Source organism: Aotus nancymaae, unplaced genomic scaffold, assembly GCF_030222135.1.
Source record: "Aotus nancymaae isolate 86718 unplaced genomic scaffold, 86718_ANA_hifiasm-v0.15.2.pri h1tg000029l, whole genome shotgun sequence".
Classification (NCBI taxonomy): Eukaryota; Metazoa; Chordata; class Mammalia; order Primates; family Aotidae; genus Aotus; species Aotus nancymaae.
The window spans coordinates 11,984,508-12,006,791 of record NW_026988442.1 but is presented as its reverse complement, the minus strand read 5'-3'; the positions used below and the strand labels follow the sequence as shown (position 1 = coordinate 12,006,791).

Below are 22,284 nucleotides of genomic sequence, written 5' to 3'. Positions count from 1 at the left end.
GCCACGGCCCTGGGTCTCTGGCTCCACTCCTCTTCCCTGGACTTGCAGCTTTGGCCTTATTACCCATACCCATGGCAGGGCCCTGTGCCCATGGGAGACTCAGAACGGGTCAGCTGGGGCTGAGAATAGGGGAGAGTGGGCTTGGGGGTCTGACCAGGTACGACCACTCCCATTCTCAGGCTCCAGCACCTCCTGGACACTATACCCACGGACGGTGAAGGCTGTAGGGGATCAGGTGTGGCAAACTCGGAGATCCAAGGATTTCCGAATGCAAGGTCACCTCCATGAGCCTGGTCCACAGGTAAGCTGGTAGCTTAATCACAAGAAAGCGTCACCTGTTCACCCCAGGCTGGACGTGCACTCTTAGTAAGTGCACAATCCCCTTCATCCAGGTTGGCAGCAAACACTTCCTCCACTATTGTGATCAGCTTCTCGTTAGCCATGTATACCCAGGACAAGATAGCCCATCTATCAGGTTCTTTATGGGAGCACAGAAGAGCACATAGTTGGGTAGAAGAGGCAGGTCTGTCTTAGGGGGAGTGGGATGGGGACTCACTCCTCCAGGACCACCATCTGGTCCCCCTTCTGGAAGCTGAGGTCTTCATGGTGAATGGCCTCGTAATCATACAGGGCAACCACGACGATGTCCTCTGAGCCTGCTGGGAAGGGAGACACAAGGAAGGTGGGGTTTCGTCTAAGTGCATCCACAGCCCTGGGTGACCCTCACCTGGCACCTGGCACAGCTCCGGGCCCGTTGCTTGGTGGCTCCTAGTATAAGCGGGTGTCTCACCATGCTGGGTATGATTCTCAGGTTTAAAGCTAAACGAGTTTTGTTCATGTTACTAAACAGCGTTCTAGAAACACAATAGCCCGTGCAAAGCATCTCAGAGAAAGGGATTCTCAAGAGGGGTTTGGCTGTTTGGGATTTTTGACTCCAGCTCTGAGTGGGAACCTAGCGGAATCCTCTGCAGGACACGTGACTCCACTGCATCTGCTCAGAGATACTTACCCTCCCCGATTCCTGGTGGGTTGCTGTTGTTGCTATTAGGTCCCTGTGGGGAAGAAATGGGAGAAGGGAATGAATCTTACCAGTGTGTGGGGATCCATGGAAGGTCTGTGTTGAGAAGGATACCCAAGAGCATCTTACCCTAGCCCTGCACGTCACGGGACGAGGCCCATATAGGGCAGGGGATATGCCTGGCACCAGCACCACACAGCACCTTAGGGGCAGAGCCAGCAAAATGATCCAAGTTTTTTTTTTTTTTAAGATGGTGTCTCACTCTGTCAGCCAGGCTGGAGTGCAGTAGCACGATCTCAGCTCACTGCAACCTCTGCCTCCTGGGTTCAAGTGATTCTCCTGTCTCAGCCTCCTGATTATCTGGGATTACAGGCACACGCCCACACGCCTAGCCAATTTTGTATTTTTAGCAGAGACAGGGTTTCACCATGCTGGCCAGGCTGGTCTTAAACTCCTGACCTCGGGTGATCCGCCCACCTCGGCCTCCCAAAGTGCTGGGATTACAGGCGTGAGCCCCTGCGCCAGGATCCAGGTTTCTTGAGTTGTGGCCTCGGTCTTCGGTCTCAGACATACCAGGGGATACTGCTTGACCCTTCCCCTCAACACTCAGTGAGGGGGTTGGTCCAGATTGGTGTTTTCTGACTAAGTTTGAAGAAATCGTAGGTCCTCCAATGATTTATATTCCATAAATAGAGGCTCCATTATGTATGTGAAACAATCTAAATGTCCATCCAAAGGGGAAGTGGCACCTAAACTGTGGTGTTCTAAGCAGGCTTTTTTTTTTTTTTTTAAAGAGACAGGGTCAGGCTGAGCGCCGTGGCTCACGCCTGTAATCCCAGCACTTTGGGAGGCCGAGGCTGGTGGATCACGAGGTCAAGAGATTGAGACCATCCTGGTCAACATGGTGAAACCCTGTCTCTACTAAAAATTCAAAAAATTAGCTGGGCATGGTGGCGCGTGCCTGTAATCCCAGCTACTCAGGAGGCTGAGGCAGGAGAATTGCCTGAACCCAGGAGGCGGAGGTTGCGGTGAGCCGAGATCGCGCCATTGCACTCCAGCCTGGGTAACAAGAGCGAAACTCCGTCTCAAAAAAAAAAAAAAGACAGGGTCTCCCTGTGTTGCCAGGCTGGAGTGCAGTGGTGTGATCATAGCTCACGCAGTCTCGAACTCCTGGGTTCAAGCAGTCCTCCCGCCTCAGCCTCCCAAAATGCTGGGAGTATAGGTGTGAGCCACTGCACCTGGCCTGCGTTTTTATTTTCAAAAAGATCGTATTTGTGTGTCGCACCTGTAAGTGAACATTAATATGAAGAAACAAGTGTGGGAAACACTGAAAACTACATCCTATTTTTGGGAGCTTCGCAAAGCCCATTACAAAGATTCACAAAAGCTCAGAGCAGTCCGGCAGGGAGGGAGCCTGTTACACTCAATGCTTTTCAAACTGCTTTGACCCCAGAGCCCTTTCTTTGTTGATTATTGACACCCTATCCTGAAATAATCCTGTGTAGGTAACAATTAATCCTTAACTGATTTACACTGAACTAAAGCCCTGCAGGAGGGGAATAGTAAATGCCTTGATAATGCTGCAGGAGAACAATGAATACCACCTGGTAACTGCATCCCTCAGGTCTGATGCTTAAAAAGGACAACCAGAAACTGGTGGGGAAACCCTCTACTTCCTGCTGATGACAAGCCAGAGGGCCTCAGAGAACCTGAGAACCTGGAGCCCTCACCAAGAAAGGGCCGAGGGCCACACAGGTCAGGAGAGAAGCATACATGGGAGTGACTTAGGGTTTATAGTCCGAGGTCAGCTCAGGACATCACCAGAGTGAGAAGTGTGTGTAATTTCAGGCTGTATTAATAGAGGTCAAGTGTCAGAGGGAGGGAGGTGACTATTCCATCATTTTCCCATTTCCAGAATTAGTCCTATTCTAGGTATAGTGTCTGGAGAAGGGCAAGCAGGATGGAAAAGGGCCAGAAACCCTTGTCCTGTGAAAGATGGTTTGGAAGGGATGCATGGGTTGGGATATGATCTCTGCCTTCAATCTCTGTAAGCTGTTTTGGGGCAAAGGGAGTGGATGTATTTTGATCAAGGAGTGAGTGTTATGAGGGTAATAGGTCTTTCTTTAATATAAGGAAGAACTTTCTGAGGGGTCACCCCAGGAAGGACTGCAGCCCACCTCGGGAAACATCAAATGCAGACTGAGCTCCCAGAGAAAACCACAGATAAGAGATGGACTCGAGGGCCACAGAGGAGCGAGAACTCCAGGTTTAGGGTCGGAGAGACCTGACTCTACCACTTCCCAGCCAGGGGACCCTGGGGCCAGTTAACCCCTTTAAGCCTTTGTCATCCTGTACAGTGGCAGAACTCCTGCCCCTCAGCTTTTGGTGAAGATTAGTGAATAGGAACTCCTCCGTCCAGTGCCTGGAACACAGTAGGTGTTCAAAGAACAGCAGTGATCGTTCCAGCTGTTCCTGCTGCTGTTAGTACAGTCATCACCGTCACAGTGCTGGTACTATTACTTCATTACTACTATTACTGCTCCCGTGGCCCTTACTATGACAAACACCAATGCTAGGGAAGCTACGACCATGGCTGCCACTATTTCCATTACAGCTCCTGACACCATTACCACGGCTGCCATTACCATGGCCACCATCACCGTTACTGCTGTCCCTTCAGTGGCATTGGGCTTCTGCCTGTTACTCCGGCTGCTGCCACTGGTGCTCTGGAACTTGCCCTGCCCTGCCCAAGTTTGAATACTGGCTCCACGGCTTACTAGCATGTGGGTTTAGGTAAATTATCTGAACTCTGTAAAATATTAAGCCAATTTGCTGGGCGCAGTGGCTCACACCTGTAATCCCAGCACTTTGGGAGACGAGTGGATCACGAGGTCAAGAGATTGAGACCATCCTGGCCAACGTGGTGAAACTCCATCTCCACTAAAAATACAAAAATTAGCTGGGCGTGGTGACATGTGCCTGTAGTCCCAGCTACTCGGGAGGCTGAGGCAGGAGAATCACTTGAACCCGAGGTGGAGGTTGCAGTGAGCCGAGATTACACCATTGCACTCCAGCCTAGTGACAGAGTGAGACTCCATCTCAAAAAAAAAAAAAAAAATTAAGCCAATTACACAATAACACCAGGAATACAGTGCCTTGACTGTTATCTAACATATTGTTTTAGCCATGTTATGTGACCTCATCTTTGTCATTTAATATAAAAATGGGCCAGCACAGTGGCTCACACCTGTAATCCCAGCACTCTGGGAGGAGAAGGCTGGCAGATCGCCTGAGGTCAGGAGTTTGAGACCAGCCTGGCCAACATGGTGAAACACTGTCTCTACTAAAAATACCAAAAAAAATAGCCAGGCATGGTGGCTTGTGCCTGTGGTCCCAGCTACTCGGGAGCCTGAGACAATAATTGCTTGAACCTGGGCAGCAGAGGTTGCAGTGAGCTGAGATGGCGCCACTGCACTCCAGCCTGGGCAACGGAGTGAGACTCCATCTCAATTAAAAACAACAACCACAATGACAACAAAACAATGAGGCCACTCCCTTCTCTAACAATAGAATCGCTTCTCTGTACTGTTTGCTCTGAGCTGACACTGCACTATTTCCCCATCAGAGGTTATTATCATCCCCACTTTAGGGATTATTACCTCAAATTATAAAATGGGCTACAGCCTCATCCATAAAATGGGTACAATGAAAACGGTTACCTACGATAGGATTATTGTGAGGATTAGGGTGCTAATAGCCATAAAGGCTCAGAACAGTGCTTGGTTCAGCTCTGCATAAGCATAAAATAAGTTGGGAATACCGCTCCTAGCATGACTGCTCCTCTTTTTACAACTTGCTGTGGTTTCTGCTGCTGCTCTTGCTGTTACACTCGTGCAGTTAGGGTTGGTACTATTACTACGACAATTGTTACTTATTTTCGCAATGCTGCTGATACGACCACTACGTCCTCACTTCAGCTGCTGTTATTACTGCTGGTCACTCATGACTCTCAGCACTGCTTTTGCTTCCGCCCAGGCCTAAGGCCTCAGATGCTCGTGCACACCTGTTTGGAGGAGTCCAGGCTGACAGACCAAGCCCAGGCTGCAGGACAAGGAGAGGTGACTTCCTTGCTCCTATGCATCCTGGCGCTGCATCCAGAGAGTCAGAGCACTGTGGGCGGCCAGTCAGCTTGATTTCACCCCAAGCTCACCCTGCCCAGTCTTGGAAAGACAGGAGGCTGTTAGGGCAATGTTGGGGCAGCATCTGGCAGCCCCCAGGGAAACTGAGACCTCCCCTACTCACCGGCTTGATGGTAGATGTGGGATCTGGCACATACACAGGGCAGTGCGGGTTGGCGCTGGGTTCAGTTTTTGAGAATGTATTGTCTCCGGCCCGGAGGAACTTGGACTTCACACACCCCATCCTGCAGCAGACAGAAGGGAGGTGAGCCTCGGTTACCCAGAGCCCCATGCAGGGAAGTTTCTGATGCTGGCGTTCCGTGTCCCCTGCCCCCAGGCTGGCTCTCACTGGCTGTCCCACTCTTAACTCCCCTGCCAGCTCCATGCAGCCCCATCCTCCCCACATGGAGCCCACTCATCCTTGCCACCTCCACGCTTCCCCATGTCCATGTGCCACAGCACTGGCCCAGAGCTGACAAGCTGTCATTGTCATGGGTACCAAGGACCAGCATGATGGGAGTTTATTCAGAGGATGGCATGAGGATAATAGAAATGTAACAGGTGGAGCTGTTGGGGGGCAGAGTGGGGAGCGGGTGGTGGGCACTGCCAGCTCTCAAGTCAGAAAGCCTCACTGATCCTTGGCTCCTCCACCCCACCAGCACCTCACTGACCACCTTCCTGCCCCCTAGCAACCGCTCAGGTCCTCATTGGCAAAATGGGGACAATAATAAAACCTACGGTGGGGAAATACTCCAGCGCGGTGTCAGGCTCAGAGTAAACAGTGCAGAAAAACTATAGTATTGTCAGATGATAAATTGCCATTTTTATATTAAATGATAAGACGAAGTCACATAACATGGCACAAACAATCTAGTTTAATAATAGTCAAGGCACGGTATTCCTGGTATCATTTTATAAATGGGATATAACTCCCTCCCTCCCTCCCTCCCTCCCTCCTTCCCTCTCTCCCTTCCTTTTCTCCTTCCCCCTCCTCCCCTTCTTCCTCTTCCTCCCCTCCTCCTCCTCCATCTCTCTTTCTCTCTGTCTCTCTCTGATTTATGTGATCATTCATTCACCCATTTACACAGCCAACATTTACTGGGCACTTTCTAAACTGTGAACAAGAGAAGCAAGTTCATGCCCTCAGGAGCTCAAATGCAGCTGAATAGGAGACACAGACAATAAACAGGTTAACGAACAAATAACAAGACAAACTGAGTTAGTGAAAAGTGTGAGGACAACAAGAGACGGTGCTATGGGGAACAACAGGTCTGGCCCTCTTAGGCAGGGCATTTGGGGAAGGCCTCTCGGAGGAGGGGATATTGAACCTGGGGTCTAAATGACACAAAGGAGCCAATCAGGGGACACTCTGAGGGAAGATGTTCTAGGCAGAGAGAACAGCAAATGCAAAGGCCCTGAGGCTGGCACATGCTTGGGGAGAACATGGAGGCACTGAAAGCAGGAGAGTGGCCGAAGCTCATGGGCAGGGGGAGGGTGGTTGTGATGAGGTCACCACATCTTGTAGGGCCAGTGAGGCCTTTGGATTTTATTCTAAGGATGATGGAAAGTTTCTGGCAGGAGAATGATGGGATTCAATTTGCACTTTAAATAATCCCACCGGCGGCTGAGTGAGGTGTGGATGGTAGGGAACAGGGGAGGGAACCCTGCGAGGAATCTGCTGCAATTGTTCAAGGATGAGATGAGGGTGGCCTGGCCCGGGGGGTGGCCAGAGAGGAGGTAAGCATTGGACAGATCTGGGGGACATTTTGCAGGTAGAACTTGCGGACTTTCCTTCTGTATTCAATTAATTAAAAGATGCTTTTTAAAAAATACATTTACTCTGAGTAGACTCAAAATGTAATTGTAAAAGTGGAAGAAATGTTTCATTTCTTTTCTCAAAATGTGCACACACATTTGCTGAGAAGGCAGCCTGTGACAGCCACATAAAGAAGTGCGTGCTTTTCTCATCTCTGCACAATTGCCGTTTTCCTCTGAAGCAGTTAGAACTGTTATACCTATCTTGTTAAAATAAACATGTGTTTGTGATTCAAGGAAAAAAAACCCCCAAATTCCTAGGCTTTGATGAGTTGCTTTTAAAAACGAAAAAAGATTCCTTTTATTTACAAGGATTTGCCTGTCCTGGTGGGAATTGGGAAAGATTTACCACCTCAAGACTTGAGCAGTTTTCGTTGTATTTGTGTTTTGGAAATAAAGGAACACATTCAGACTCTTGGAGTGCTGGATCATTCATTTGAAAAATTATCACAATTAATCACTGATTTATAATGTACTCGCATGCATTTAAAACTGAAACCAGTATCTCTCTTTAATTTGCGATCAATGTGTATTACAGTTCTGGGAAATTAAACAGGCATCTTGTGTGGCATGTATGACACACAATTATATCACATTTCCTATGTTTTTGTCAGCATAAAGATGTTCTGAGAAGAGCAGCGCTGTGTGAGGTAGGGCAGCTCACTCCACCTCTCTGGGCACCCACTGATCTGCAGCTGGGAGTGTTTTGATTCTCAATCCACACACTGAGCAACTCATGTGCATCACTTACATTATCAATGTACACATTCAAGATGGCCACAGGGTCCTGGGAGAGGGGTCTCGGAAGACCGTGTTCATTCACAGGCCAAGGCCGTCTCTGAGAAAGGATGGTGAGGGTTCTAACCTCACAGGGTGGCGGTGAGCACTGAGCGAGTGAGTGAATGGGTGTGCAAGGCCCAGCATGCAGTGAGCGCTGCAGCGACGTTAACCACAACCATCTCTGTACTGGCAGATGTGGCACTGCCCAGGGCATGAAGCAAGCCCAGTTTGCAATTCCTTTGGCCCACAAGCCTAGAGGTACTGCAATACCGGAAAGGTTCGCTCTTTTCAAAATAGGGAATTCCCATGAGTTCCATTTTCGCACAGTAAAGTGTGATTTGCTTTCTCAGAGACAGTCTCGCTCTGTCACCCAGGCTGGAGTGCAGTGGTGTGATCACAGTTGACTGCAGTCTTGACCTCCCAGGCTCAAGTGATCATCCCACCTCAGCCTTCTGAGTAGTTGGGACTACGGGCACAAACTACCATGCCTGGCTCATCTTATGTTTGTTTGTTTGTTTGTTTGTTTTTTATTTATTTTTGAGACAGGGCATCTTTCTCTGTCGCCAGGCTGGAGTGCAGTTCGGTCTCGGCTCACCACAACCTCTGCCTCCTGGATTCAAGTGATTCTCCTGCCTCAGCCTCCCAAGTAGCTGGGATTACAGGTGCCTGCCATTATGCCCAGCTAATTTTTGTATTTTTAGTAGAGACAGGGTTTTTACCATGTTGGCCAGGCTGGTCTAGATCTCCTGACCTTGTGATCCACCTGCTTCACCTCCCAAAGTGCTGGGATTACAGGCGTGAGCCACTGTGCCCGGCCTAATTTTTTTAAATTTTATTTTCTGTAGAGACAGGGGTTGGAGAAGGGGGCAGGGCTCACAATGTTGCTCAGGCTGGCCTCGAACTCCTGGCCCCAAGTGATCCTACTACTTGGCCTCCCAAAGTGCTAGGATTACAGATAGGAGGCTCCATGCCCAGCTGAAAGTGTGATTTTTCTAAAAGTGATAGACTGGCAGGAGTCAAATTTGTGTAAAATGTGATTATCCCCCTAAACCAGAGAACCATGTCTACTGCCTGGTATGAACTGGTATTTGGAATGCCCGTTTTCATGGTCACTAGGCCCAGAAATGTCATGTGGGCCACAAATATTAGTTAAAGTTTTCTACAACCAGGTTTTTTTAAATTAAAATTTTATTTTATTTTTTACTTTCTTAAAAAATTTCATTTTTATTTTTATTTTCCTTTTAAATTTATTTTTGTTATTATTATTATTATTATTGAGATGGAGTTTCACTCTTGTTGCCCAGGCTGGAGTGCAGCGGTGCGATCTTGGCTCACCACAACCTCCATCTCCCAGGTTCAAGTAAGTCTCCTGCCTCAGCCTCCCAAGTAGCTGGGATTACAGGCATGTGCCACCACACCCGGCTAATTTTTGTATTTTTACTAGAGATGGGGTTTCACCATATTAGTCAGGCTGGTCTCGAACTCCTGACTTCAGATGATCTGCCCACCTTGGCCTCCCAAAGTGCTGGGATTACAGATGTGATTCACAGCACCTGGCTATTTTTTATTAAAAAAAAAAAAATTTACAGTCAGGTTTTAAAAGTAAAACGCAAGTGAATTAATTTTAAGATGTATTTATTTTATCCAATATATCAAAATTATTAACATATAATAAAAATAAAAATTATTGGCCCGGTGCAGTGGCTCACACCTATAATCCCAGCACTTTGGGAGGCCAAGGTGGGCAGATTGCCTGAAATCAGGAGTTTGAGACCAGCCTGGCCAACAAGGTGAAACCCCATCTCTACTAAAAATACAAAAATTAGCTGGGCATGGTGGTGTGCACTTGTAATCCCAGCTACTCCGGAGGCTGAGTCAGGAGAATCGCTTAAACCCAGGAGGCAGGGGTTGCTGCGAGTTGAGATCGCGCCACTGCGCTCCAGCCTGGGTGACAAGAGCAAAACTGTCTTGGAAAAAACAAAACAAAAACATTATTAATGAGATACTTTACTTTTTTTTTTTGCACTAAGTCTTCACATCTCAGTGTGTATTTTACTTGTAGAGCACATCTCAGCTATGACTCCATCGGTGCTCAACAGCCGTCTGTGGCTCAGAGCTACCACATCCGAACAAGCAGAGACAGAACGTTTCCATCACTGCAGTACCGTAAAGACTGGTGCTCATGCCTGCGTTCCTCGGTGCTTAGCCTGGTGCCTCCTGGCACACAGTAGGAGTGTCAAGCACAGTGAGTGAATGACTGCATGCCTGGAGTGCCACGCTTTATGTAGCAGGAAGTAAAGCATCTGTCAGTACCATAAGACGGTATAAAAAAATGAAAGAAAGTAAGTAAAAGCATCAGGGCATGGTTCCTGCTCTATGACCCAGTGAGAACGGGAGACTGGACACCGAATTACATTCCGAAGCCACATACGGAGACGCTAATCGGAGACACAGGAAGTAGAATGGTGGCTGCCAGGGGCTGGGGGAAGGGGAATGAGGAGTGCGTGTTCAATGCGTGTAGAGTTTCAGATGAAATGAGTTATGGAGGTGGATGGTGGTGATGGTCGCACAGCATTATGAATGTATTGAATTCCACTGAAGTGTACAGTTACAAATAATTGGGATGGTAAATTTGTTATGTGTATTTTGCCATAGTTTTAAGAATGAAAGAAAAAGAAGCTAGTAGGGAGTGGTAAAGATAGTAGGGACCATGCCAAGATTGCCTAAATACTTACTGGCTGAAAAACACAAACTGCAAACGTGTACAACATCGAATCACTGAATTTATGTGGCTACGTGTATGCTAGTATGTTTGTATAAATAACAACCTGTTTATAATAATAATTGAGCAGCAAGATAATGAGTTGGGTTTTGAAGAAGAGGGAGGATCTGAATGGATAAAGATCGGAGGAAAGTCAAGAATATTCCAAAGAACTGACTTCCAAAAGGATTTGAGGGAGCTTACAATGTTAAACCATATACAGAGCACTGCAAGACTCAAAAAGGGTTACTCTACACCATATAGAAGGGAAAGATCATTGAACCAGAAGCCCAAGGTCAGACTGCTACTGCCATTGAGTACTAGATTTATCTCTGAGCTTCCAAGCAGCCAAGATAAAAATGGAAACTTGTACAATGTCACCATAAGATCCCAGGAAGCACAGCAATTTGTCTGTTGACAGAAACAAATATTTTTTGAGTACTAAATTCAAAAGAGAATTTGTTCTGTGGATCCTCATAAAAAGGTCACTGGGGCCGGGAGCGGTGGCTCATGCCTGTAATCCCAGCACTTTAGGAGACCTAGGCAGGTGGATGACTTGAGGTCAGGAGTTTGAGACCAGCCTGGCCAATATGGTAAAACCCTGACTCTACCAAAAACATAACAAATTAGCCAGGTATGGTGGCACACACCTGTAATCCCAGCTACTTGGCAGGCTGAGGCAGAAGAATCTTGGTTCACTGCAACCTCTGCCTCCCGGGTTGCCACTGCACTCCAGCCTGTGTGACAGAGTGAGACTCTGTCACAGGAAAAAAAAAAAAGATCACTGGAAGGCGCAATGGACAATTCCTCCAACTGTGATTTGTCAGCAGAATCTATAGTGTGCTGGCTTGTGGTTCCCAAACAGACGGCACTGATACTATTCGGGTGGGTTTGGGAGCAGGGGATGGGGTGAAGGTGGGGAGAGAATGATGGAAGAGGTTTATGTAGCCCAGGGCCTCTCTGCAGAGTGCCTTGTGACAAAGTGGCTTGAGTGAGTTTAGAAATGCAATACAGTGCTCAGAGTGTGGCTAGCGTGAGAACCAGCAGGCTTAACCTCACACGGAAGCTGTCAGAAATGCAGAATCTCAGGCCCCACTTCCCAAATCAGAATGTGCATTTTAACAAGCTTCCCAGGTGATTCATGTGAACATTGCAGCCCAGAAGGCTAGAGAACCTCTTTTGCTCTTGCCTCCTCAGCATCTGTCCCTCTTCAGATAATAGCACCTGGGTTTTCCTTTGGAGAACCAGCCTTCTCCCACTTAGTGCGTGAGGTTTGGTAGGGCCCATCCCACCCTTGCCTTCAGGGATTGACAACTTGACACAGGCCTGGCCAATCAGAGAATCCGTATCCCCTAGCCCCCTGGCTACAGAGATTGGTTCAGCTATAGGCATATATGTCCTCCTCACTGAGGCAGTCTGCCCTGGTATTTTGCTAGAAAAATTAGGGGAAAAGCACTCTCTTTCTATAAGGCTTGATGGGATGTAGGAACCTGGAGTTCTTGGAAGCCATCTCAACATCATCATGATAAAAGCTGCTTTAGAGGGAAGCCACCAGAGAGGACAACAGAGCTGAGGGATGGAGATAAAGTAATTTCTGAAGATAAATTGAGCACCTGGATCCAGCTATGCCTGAAGCCCATACACCTCAGGATTTTTCCAGTGCATGAGCAAATAAATTCTCAATTTTGCCTAAGCCAATTTGAGTTGGGTTTCTGCCATTTGAACTCAAAAAGTCTTCACTGATTCTTGCATATTCTTGGGTTACACTCTGGATTGAATGAGCCAGTATCTGGGATTGAGGACCTGGAATCTGTATTTCTAACAATTCTATAGAAAATTCATATATACACTAAAATTTGAGATCCACCAATGTAGCAGAACTTGAGAGTCAGAATACTTGTTTGGATCGCAGTTCTGCCACTGACTGGGTATGTGACCTTGAGGAAGTCATTTGCCCTTTTTGAGAATTGTTTTTGTTTTTTTTTCCTGCTAAATAGGAGGCCTTGCTTCTCAGGCTTGGCCTGAGGTCCTATGTGACTAGGGATGTGAAGGACTTTGTAAAACTTCTGCATATGCATTTCTCATCTAATGTGCTTCAGAAGCAGGCTCTGAGAGCAGAAGTAGCTTGCCTGGTCACACACCCACTCAGAACTGCTGATCCCTGGTAAAGACACTTCCTCAGGCCACTGCCAATGCTGGGAACCTGAAACCTGCTCCTCAACCTTCTTAGCCTCTGCCGAGGGAAACGAGAGAAGTCAGCTTGCTTGTGCCTGGCTGTGGAGGCCCCAGAGACTCAGCCTGTGCTCTCAGCGTCAAGCTCAAGGAGGAGAGGCCGGGGCCTGCCTGAGCATCCGTGCAGTGGGCTGCAGATGGTTTTCTGGGAGCTTCTATGCTTACATATAAGCCTGCAAGGACGGGTGTGAAGCCCTGGACTGTGGTCCCATCTCTGCCATAAGCTCATTATGTGACCCCAGGCAAGTCTCAACTTGTCTCTGAGCCTCAGTTTCTCCAAATGTGAAATGAGATGTCAGGTGAGAAGTTCTCTGAAAGGGAAGCTTCAGTTCTTTCCTGCACAGAATCCACTCACCCTTCTAACAACAGCTCTCCAATTTTCCTTTGAAATTACTCCTCCCCTGGTCTCCGTTTGTGGATTGGGATAGAATTGACTCCAACCCCTGGCTGTAGAGGTAAGTTTGTGACCAAGTCTAGCCAATGAGAGTTGCAGTAATGGAAGCAAGAGATGGGTGGCTGGGTGCAGTGGCTCATGCCTGTAATCCCAGCACTTTGGGAGGCGGAGGCAGGTGGGTCACCTGAAGTCAGGAGTTTGAGACCAGCCTGGCCAACATGGTGAAACCCTGTCTCTATTAAATATATAAAAAATTAGCTAGGCATGGTGGCGGCCATCTGTAACTCCAGCTACTTGGGAGGTTGAGGCAGGAGAATTGCTTAAACCTGGGAGGTGGAGGTTACGTGAGCTGAGGTTGTGCCATTGCGTTCCAGCCTGGATAACAGAGTGAGACTCTGTCTCATTAAAAAAAAAAAAAAAAAAAAGAAGCAGCAGCAGCGGAGATGGGCATGTGATTTGATTCTGGCCAATGAGAACCAGCCCTTGGTTTCTGGCTGGAAAATAAAGACCTGCAGCAGCAAGACAAAGCCAAGAAATAGGGAAATCCAGACTCCAGCCTTGGGTTTAAGCCTTATGTGAGGCTGGCATCTCAGGGATTTTCCAGTAACCTCCTTCTTCTGCTTGAGCCAGTTTTGAGTTGGATTTCTTCCCCCTTAAACATCACAGAGTCTTGCCAAGTGCAGAGGGAATTCTTATAAGGGATTGTGATTCACACTCAAGTGTAAATGGCTGATGGCAAAGACCTCCCTGGTACCAGGTTTTGATAGAAGAGAAGTTAAGATGGTACTAGATCCATTAGTGTAGGCGAGGATGGAAGGACTACGGACCTCATTAAGCTGATGGCACTGTAGCCATGCCTTAAAAGAGCCTGGTTAGAGCGGCCGGGTGCAGGCGCTCATGCCTGTAATCCCAGCACTTTGGGAGGCTAACGTGGGAGGATTGCTTTGAGCCCAGGAGTTCAAGGCCAGTCCTGACAACATAGCGAGACCCTGTGTCTACCAAAAAAAAAATTAGCCAGGCATGGTGACAGTGCCTGTAGTCCCAGCTACTTGGGAGACTGAAGTGGGAGGGTCATTTGAGCCTGGGAGGTTGAGGCTTCAGTTAGTCGTAGTCATGCCATTGCACTCCAGCCTGGGCTACAGAGCCAGACTGCCTCAAAAAAAGAAGCTCCTGGAATCTAACAGGCCCTCCATACACATTTGTGGAATGGAATTATTACATTCTACTCTCTATGGGCCTCATCATACTTGGCTAAAGTCAACAGACCAAAATTATGAAGCTCTTTTTCAGATAGGGAAATGGAGGCCCACGGAAGAGTGGGTCCCCCAGCTAGTCAGTGGCAGGTCGAACTAGCACCCAGCTCTCCGCCTCTCGTCATCCACTGAGGTCAGCCCCAGAGGCTGTGGGTGATGAAGAGGAAGGGGAGAATGAGGAACCCAAACAGAACTGTCAAGAAGGAAGACCGCTGGGGGTTTAAGGTTGTTCAGTTACAGGAACTTTCCCTTCTCAGAACAGCTCAGCCATGGGGGTGGGGAAAAAGTCTTTCTCCAACAGAAACCAATTCCTAAGCAGTCCCTTGGGGGTGCCAAGCCCAGCAGCTCCCTCTCCTTGGGTTCCCTGACTGTCTTCTGAATGAACTGTCCTTATCCCTGAGTGACTCTTGTCCCTAATAGACGTTTAGGGGTCACTCCTGACTTCTCACCTCTTCCCTTTTCTGAGTGTGAGCTTCTTTTGCATAGAGCTCAAAACTTTGATTTTGCAAACAGGAAGAAACTCAGGAGATCAACGTCTTTGCTGGACAGGTGGAGTAACAGCCCCAAGTGGCTCACATGATGGCCGGCAACAGAGCAACACGCTGAAGGAGAACTTGGGGCCTTTGGTCATTTGCCTGGCTCAGCCATAGGGATGGCTCTCAGATGCATGTGTTCCAATCACGTGTTTTACCACGTATTAAACTCATAGCATGTTCAATGTTACTCTTGGGTCACTTGGTCAATTTCAGAATTCCAGAGCAACTGTGAACCTCCTTGGAATGGTTTTATCTCTAAGGTAGGCAGGAGGCAGGGCAGTTTGGAAAATATAGGATGAGATTCGAAGTCAGATAGACTTGGGTTTGAATCCTCATTCTGCCTCTTACAAGTAAGTGAGCCTTTTTTTTGTTTGAGATGGAGTCTTGCGCTCTGTTGCTCAGGCTGGAGTGCAGTGGTGTGATCTCAGCTCACTGCAACCTCTGCCTCCCATGTTCAAGTGATTGTCCTGCCTCAGCCTCCCAAGTAGCTGGCACTAAAGGTGTTGCCACCATGCCCGGCTAATTTTTGTATTTTCAGTAGAGATGGGGTGTCACCATGTTAGTCAGGATGGTCTCGATCTCCCGACCTCGTAATCCGCACGCCTCGGCTCCCAAAGTGCTGGGATTACAGGCGTGAGCCTTTTAAAATGTAAGTCAGGTTGCATTCCTCTGCTGCTCAAAACCCCCCAGGGTTTCCACCTCACTTCAAGTAAAAGCCTAAGTCCCCTCCATGGTGGGTAAGACCTCCATGATCTGATCCCCTCCTCAGCCTCTCAGATCTGTTGGAAAACCCTCCCTTAATCATTCCACTCCAGCCACACCACCCTCCTTGCTCTTCTTCAACTCACCAACTGTGCTTCCATCTCCAGGCCATTGCATGTTCTGTTTCTAGAATATTCTTCACCCAGAAAGCCTCCATCACTTCCTTCAATCTCTCTAATGATTGGACCTTCTCAGAGCAACCTTCCCTCATCATCCTGGTGAAGACAGGATCCTCTGCCTCCAACTCCCATCACTGTCTAGCCTGTTCCCAGCTATAGTCTTCATGCCCCTAACGACCTCTTCAACGTGGTGGTCATGAGGATGCACCCCTCAGATCTCCAACTGCAGGAGTATGATTGGAGATGATTGATCAATGGCTCAGCTGCTGTGCTCTGAAGTCCATCACTGCTCTCATGGGCTGCTCCCAGCCAACAACTCAGCGTGGCAGGGAGACTGACAAGAGACTTTGGCCAAGGACTCCTTTTTTTTTTTTTTTGAGATGAAGTTTCGCTCTTGTTGCCCAGGTTGGAGTGCAATGGTGTGATCTTTGCTCACTGCAACCTCCGCCTCCTGGGTTCAAGCGATTCTCCTGCCTCAGCCTCCTGAGTAGCTGGGATTACAGGCATGCACCACCATGCCCGGCTAATTTTGTATTTTTAGTAGAGACGGGGTTTCTCCATGTTGGTCAGGCTGGTCTCGAACTCCCGATCTCAGGCGATCCTCCTGCCTGGCCAAAGACTCCTTAACAGCCTTGCCAAACTTTCCTTGGAACAGCATGGCAGTCCAAGACACGTCCTCCTTTTCTTTCTTTCTTCTTCCTTTTCTTCTTCATTAGTGGCAGAGGTGCCTGACTATCTGATGACTCACCTGCCCTTTCCTGGTTTCTCCCCATTTTCTCTCATAGCCATTTCCTCTAATAAGTTTCTTCCACATATAATGCTATGGGAGTCTGCTTCTCAAAGGACCTGAGCTATTCAGGGTATGCTGAAGTTAAGCATAAAAAGAAAAAGAAAAAGAAAAGAAAAAACATAAAAGGACCTGGACTAACACATCTAATGTATAACCTATTGATTTGCTTATTATCTATCTAGCCATTAGGATGTAAGATACATGAGAGTGAGGACTTTGTGGTGTTCACTGCTCTATCACCAGCATGTAAAATGAGAACACAGTATGTGCTCAATAAATTCTGATTGAATGAAGTCCCCTTTAGCCTGCTGGATGCCCCCAGATTGTCTAAATAATAGCATTTATAGGCCAGGCGCAGTGAGTCATGCCTGTAATCCCAGCACTTTGGGAGGCTCAGGCGGGCAGATCACCTGAGGTCAGGAATTTGAGACCAGCCTGGCCAACTTGGTGAAAGCCTGTCTCTACCAAAATACAAAAATTAGCTGAGTGTGGTAGTGGGTGCCTGTAATTCCAGCTACTCAGGAGGCTGAGGCAGGAGAATTGCTTGACCCCAGGAGGCGGAGGTCGAACAACTGCACTCCAACCTGGACGACAGAGTGAGACCCTGTCTCAAAACAAACAAACAAGCAAACAAACAGAAAACCCAATAGCTATAAATATATGTTTAAACTGAGAAGGGCGATGTGCATTTTGCTGGCTTCTGCTGAGAGAGGAGCAGTCTTTCCCTGGCTGCCGCTGAGTGGAAGTTCCCTCACCAGACAGAACACAGTGGCCAGTTCACCATCAGGGCAATTTTTCACTCTAACCTGCTGCAATACTGAGGGGTCAGCTGCCCCCAAACCTGTCCTCCACAAATGGAATCCTCAAAGCCACAGTAAAATACACTCTGGTCCTTTTACTTTTTTTTTTTTTTATATAATTGACAAAGCTTCAGGTCTCAGTTTCTTTTATTTTTTGAAGAGTATGTATTTTATTTTTAAAATGATCTTTAGTCACCTAATAAGATGTTAGTACATCCTTCTTTTTTAAAATTAAACCATTACAGTCCAGGCATGGTGGCTCACATCTGTAACACCAGCACTTTGGGAGGTCAAGGCAGGAGGATCATTTGAGCCCAGGAATTTAAGACCAGCCTGGGCAACATGGTGAGATCCCATCTCTACAGGATTTTTTTTTTTTAATTAGCTGGGTGTGGTGGCACATGCCTGTGGTCCCAGCTACTGGCCTCTGCCTCTGCATTTACACACATATATGTTGAAGCAGAGGCTGTCAGTGCCCTGCCTGTACCACTCCGCCCTTTACCATTTCTGACATTCTGGCTGGACTTCCAACTGCTGGCTCCTGCATCTCTTTGCCTGAGATTTCTCTGTGGCAACTGGTGCCTGCTCTGCTTGTGAGCTTGGCAAGCCAAAAGTGCTAGAGAATTACCACATCTCAAGGAGTAGTTTTCAACCAAAGACAGGAGTGGGTGGACAAATACGCCCGTTCCCTCATCCCTGCAGCATGTTCTACCCTGGCTCCCAGAGCTCCTCAGTGGGATTGAGTTCCAGGTGCCAGCAGTGGTAACTGGACTGAGAAGACACCTTTACTGTCTGCTTTCTGTTCCCTGCCTCACTTCCTTACTCCCCTAGAAGGGTCTCTGGAATCCGCTCTCAAACAAACTATTTGCTTTTGAAGCCTTGCTTAGGTCTGCTTCTGGAGAAACTCAAACTAAGACATATATGCCATGATGAACTATGGGTGTGTGTGTGTGTGTGTGTGTGTGTGTGTGTGTGTGTGTGTGTGTGTACATAAAAGGAACTGCGTGGCAGGAATCATGAGCTAGTATCCTTCTCAGTTCCATTTTTTGGATGTGGAAACTGAGGCTCAGAGAGGGAAGGGATTTGCCCATTGCGTCACAACCTGGCTTTGGCAGAGCTGGCGCTCAGACTCGGTGTCGCCTACAGTGCTCTGTCTACTGTTCTTCATTTCTCTGGTAGAGATGAAGCTGGGACTCCTGTTCTCTTGGCTGCACTTATAACTCCTGGGCCAAAGGATTTCAGGGTGATGCCTGGAACTCAGGCACGCAGCTCCAGGGGAGAGTCAGGAGTGGACGTCCCAGTGCAGTGGCATCCAGAGGATGCAGCATGCGGGACCACAGCCACGGGCTGAGACCAGGCACATTTTAACTCAGCAAGGGCTGCTTCTGCCTCATTACCCATGCCTCTGAAAGTACCTCCAAATTCCCAGTCCTGTGGGGGAGGAAACTGGAGAAATGGGATGGGGACCCACCTGTGCTGGAGGTTTGTTTAGAAAGGCAGAAGCTGATTGCTTGATGACTTGTGGTATATACAAAGAAAACTAAACTTAAAAAAAAAAGATGAAGAAAGATAGCAGCTGAGAGAGATTGTGCCACTAACTTGCTGTGTGACTTTGGAAAAGTCACCCTCCCTAGGCTTCACCTTCCTTTTCTTTTTCTTTCTTTTTTTTCCTTTTTTTTTTTTTTTTTTGAGATCGGATCTTGCTCTGTCACCCAGGCTGGAGTGCAGTGGTACAATCTCAGCTTACTGCAACCTTCACCTTCTGGGTTCAGACAATCCTCCTACCTCAGCTTCCCAAGTAGCTGGGACCACAGGCGTGTGCCACCATGCCCAGCTAATTTTTGTAGAGATAGGGTTTTGCCATGTTACCCAGGCTGGTCTTGAACTCCTGAGCTCAGGTAATCCACTTGCCTCGGCCTCCCAAAGTGCTGGGATTACAGGCATGAGCCAGCGTGCCCAGCCCTTCATATTCCTTTTCTATAAAAAAGGAAGCCTTGTCATGACCCGAAGGGTGGGGTATGAAAACTCAAATGACTCTAGGGACCTGGAGGGTTCTACCCATGAGGAAAGTGGGCCTGGCAAGGGCCGTGCAAGCTGGGCAGCCCGGGTCCAGCACCCAGGGCAACCCACAGCTCCACTGAGGTTGTCTGAGGAGCATTGGAGTCGCAGGTTCTAGTCTTAGGGTTGCTAATTCTTCTAATTTTTTAGGAGACAGAAATCCAGATTATGTGAGCTCTCTTGAGTTTAAATGTTAGCAACTAATTAAAAATAATCACTGTGGGTGGGGGAGGCTGGGGGAGGGCAGCTGAAATATCTCAGGCAAGGGAAGGAAGGAGTTGTCCAACATTCATTACATTTGTCCACTAAGTGTTTTTTGAGGCCCTACTATGTGCCAGGTGCCAGGTGTTAGAAGATACAGTGGTTTATAAGACAAACGTGTTTGTGCTCTTATAGAATTTACTTTCTAGAAGTGTTTAAAGTCCAAGCCCTGGCTGGTCCTTAGAATATGCACACCTTTCTCCTTACCTTCTGGGGTAGGAGCCCCAAGAGGGCAGCCTGGCATGAGATTAAGATTCATACTTTCCGTACCCATCGGAATGGTAATAATAATAATGAAACATAAACAGAGTAGGCATTGGCAAGGATGTGAAGCCAATTGAAACCCTTCTATATTACTGGTGGGAATGTAAAATGGTGGAAAACAGCGTAGTAATTCCTCAGAAAGTTAAAGATAGAACTTTTACATGACCCAGTAATTCTACTTCTAGGTATATACCCAAGGGAATTGAAAACAGGTGCTCAAACAAATACATGTAGGCACATGCATGTTCACAGCAGTATTATTCGCAATAGTCAAAATGAAGAAACAACCCAAATTTCCATCTGCAGACAAATGGGTAAATACATTGTGGAATATTCATACAATGGAATATTATTTGGCCACAAAAGGAATAAAGTACTAGTATTTGCCACCATGGGGGTGAACATCGGAAAACATTATGTTAAGTAAAAGAAGCCAGACATGGCCAGGTGCAGTGGCTCACACCTGTAATCCCAGCACTTTGGGAGGCCAAGGTGGTTGGATCACTGGAGGTCAGGAGTTTGAGACCAGCCTGGCCAATGTGGCAAAACCCCGTCTCTACTAAAAATACAAAAATTGGCTGGGCATGGTGGCGGGTGCCTGTAGTCCCAGCTACTTGTGAGGCTGAAGCAAGAGAATCTCTTGAACCGGGGAGGCAGGGGTTGCAGTGAGCCAAGATCATGCCACTGCACTCCAGCCTGGGTGACAAAAACAAGACTCCGTCTCAAAAAAAAAAAAAAAATTAAGAAGCCAGACACAAAAAATTGCATATTGTTTTGTATGCTTCTATTTATGTGAAATATCCTGAATGAATTAATCCATAGAAACAAAAAGCAGATTGGTGGTTGCCAGGGGCTAGGGGGATGGGTGAATGGGGATAATTGCTTATGGGTGCAAAGTTTCCTTTTTCAGGGGTGATGGAAATGTTTAGGAGCTACTGAGAAGTAGTGATTGTACAACACTGTGAATATACCAAATGCCATGGAATTGTTCACTTTAAAATCATATAGTTAATTTTATAAATTATGTGAATTTCACCTCGATTAAAATATTTCTACAAATTCCAAACTATATAAAAGATTGCTATCCTAGAAAGGTTAAACAAATTATAATACATGCAAACAGTGGAATATTATGCAGCCACTAAAAATTTAAGAACATTCTAATAACCTGGAAAATGCTACAATGTAATACTAAGCAAATAAGTAGGATAAAAATAATCTATGTGCAGCATTACACTAATTATGTTAATTTAAAAGTGCATAGAAAAGACTACATAAAGATATATGAAAATATTGGTTATTGTTCCCTCGAAAGATTCATGCTTCCATTTTTTCGAACACCTACTAAGTGCCAGGGACAGTGAGTAAGGCAAATGAAGCACCTTACAGCAGAGAACATGAGCCTGGAAGAAGGGCCATTGGTTTAGGGACAGCTGGGAGGTCAGCAGAGCAACATCCTTCTCTATTCTCTGCCCCAGAGTCCCTGGGTGACCCTTCCAGGCTTCAGTACTCCTCTCACACAAAGGGGAGGGTGACAGGTGCCCTCCCTGGGGAGCCATCCAGCCTTTTGATATTTTCCTCAAGAAACATTTGTACATAGGCCGAAGGCTACACATCCAGGATACTCCTGGCAATATTGCTTGCTGTAGTGCACACCTGGAAACAACCTGACTATTCATCCAGAGGAATGAGAATTAATGTAGAGTGGTCACCTGCTGGGATACTCCACAGCAGCTGGAAGGAATGAATTAGGCCTCTATTTTCTATTTCTCATCCTGGATAGATTTTGACAACTTAATGATAAGAAGGGGGAAATATGCTCCTCTGCTATCCTCTTAGAATTGCAGAAAGCTCTCATAGTTAGATAGCTTTTTTTTGAGATGGAGTTTTGCTCTTCTTGCTCAGGCTGGAGTGCAATGGCGCAATCTCGGCTCACTGCAACCTCTGTTTCCCAGGTCTAAGCGATTCTGCTGCCTCAGCCTCCCAAGTAGCTGGGATTACAGGCATGAGCAACTGCATAGAAAGAATTTTTAAAGTACACAAAACAGTCATATGTGTTGTTTATATATATACATACACACACACAATCCTTTTTTTTTTTTTAAACAGAGTCTCACTCCATCACCCAGGCTGGAGTGCAATGGTGTGATCTCAGCTCACTGCAAACTTTGCCTCCCAGGTTCAAGCGATTCTCTTTCCTCAGCCTCCTGAGTGGCTGGGATTACAGGTGTGTGCCACCATGCCCAGCTAATTTTTGTATTTT

The 22,284-nt window shown here is 47.2% G+C and overlaps 1 protein-coding gene across 3 annotated transcripts in view; it reads right to left on the bottom strand.

The window, feature by feature from the left end:
• HCK (HCK proto-oncogene, Src family tyrosine kinase) overlaps positions 1–22,284 on the bottom strand; it is a 48,539-nt gene that overhangs the window by 23,588 nt on the left and 2,667 nt on the right. For 2 of the 3 annotated variants that reach the window (XM_021665770.2, XM_021665768.2), the window contains exons 2-4: positions 5,321–5,441; positions 1,010–1,052; positions 557–659 (exon numbers count right to left, since the gene is read on the bottom strand). In XM_021665770.2, the coding sequence (XP_021521445.1) occupies positions 557–659; positions 1,010–1,052; positions 5,321–5,440 (266 nt within the window). In that variant the 5' untranslated portion in view covers position 5,441. The remainder of the gene's footprint in view (positions 1–556; positions 660–1,009; positions 1,053–5,320; positions 5,442–22,284) is intronic. The other variant, XM_021665769.2, reaches the window with a different exon arrangement.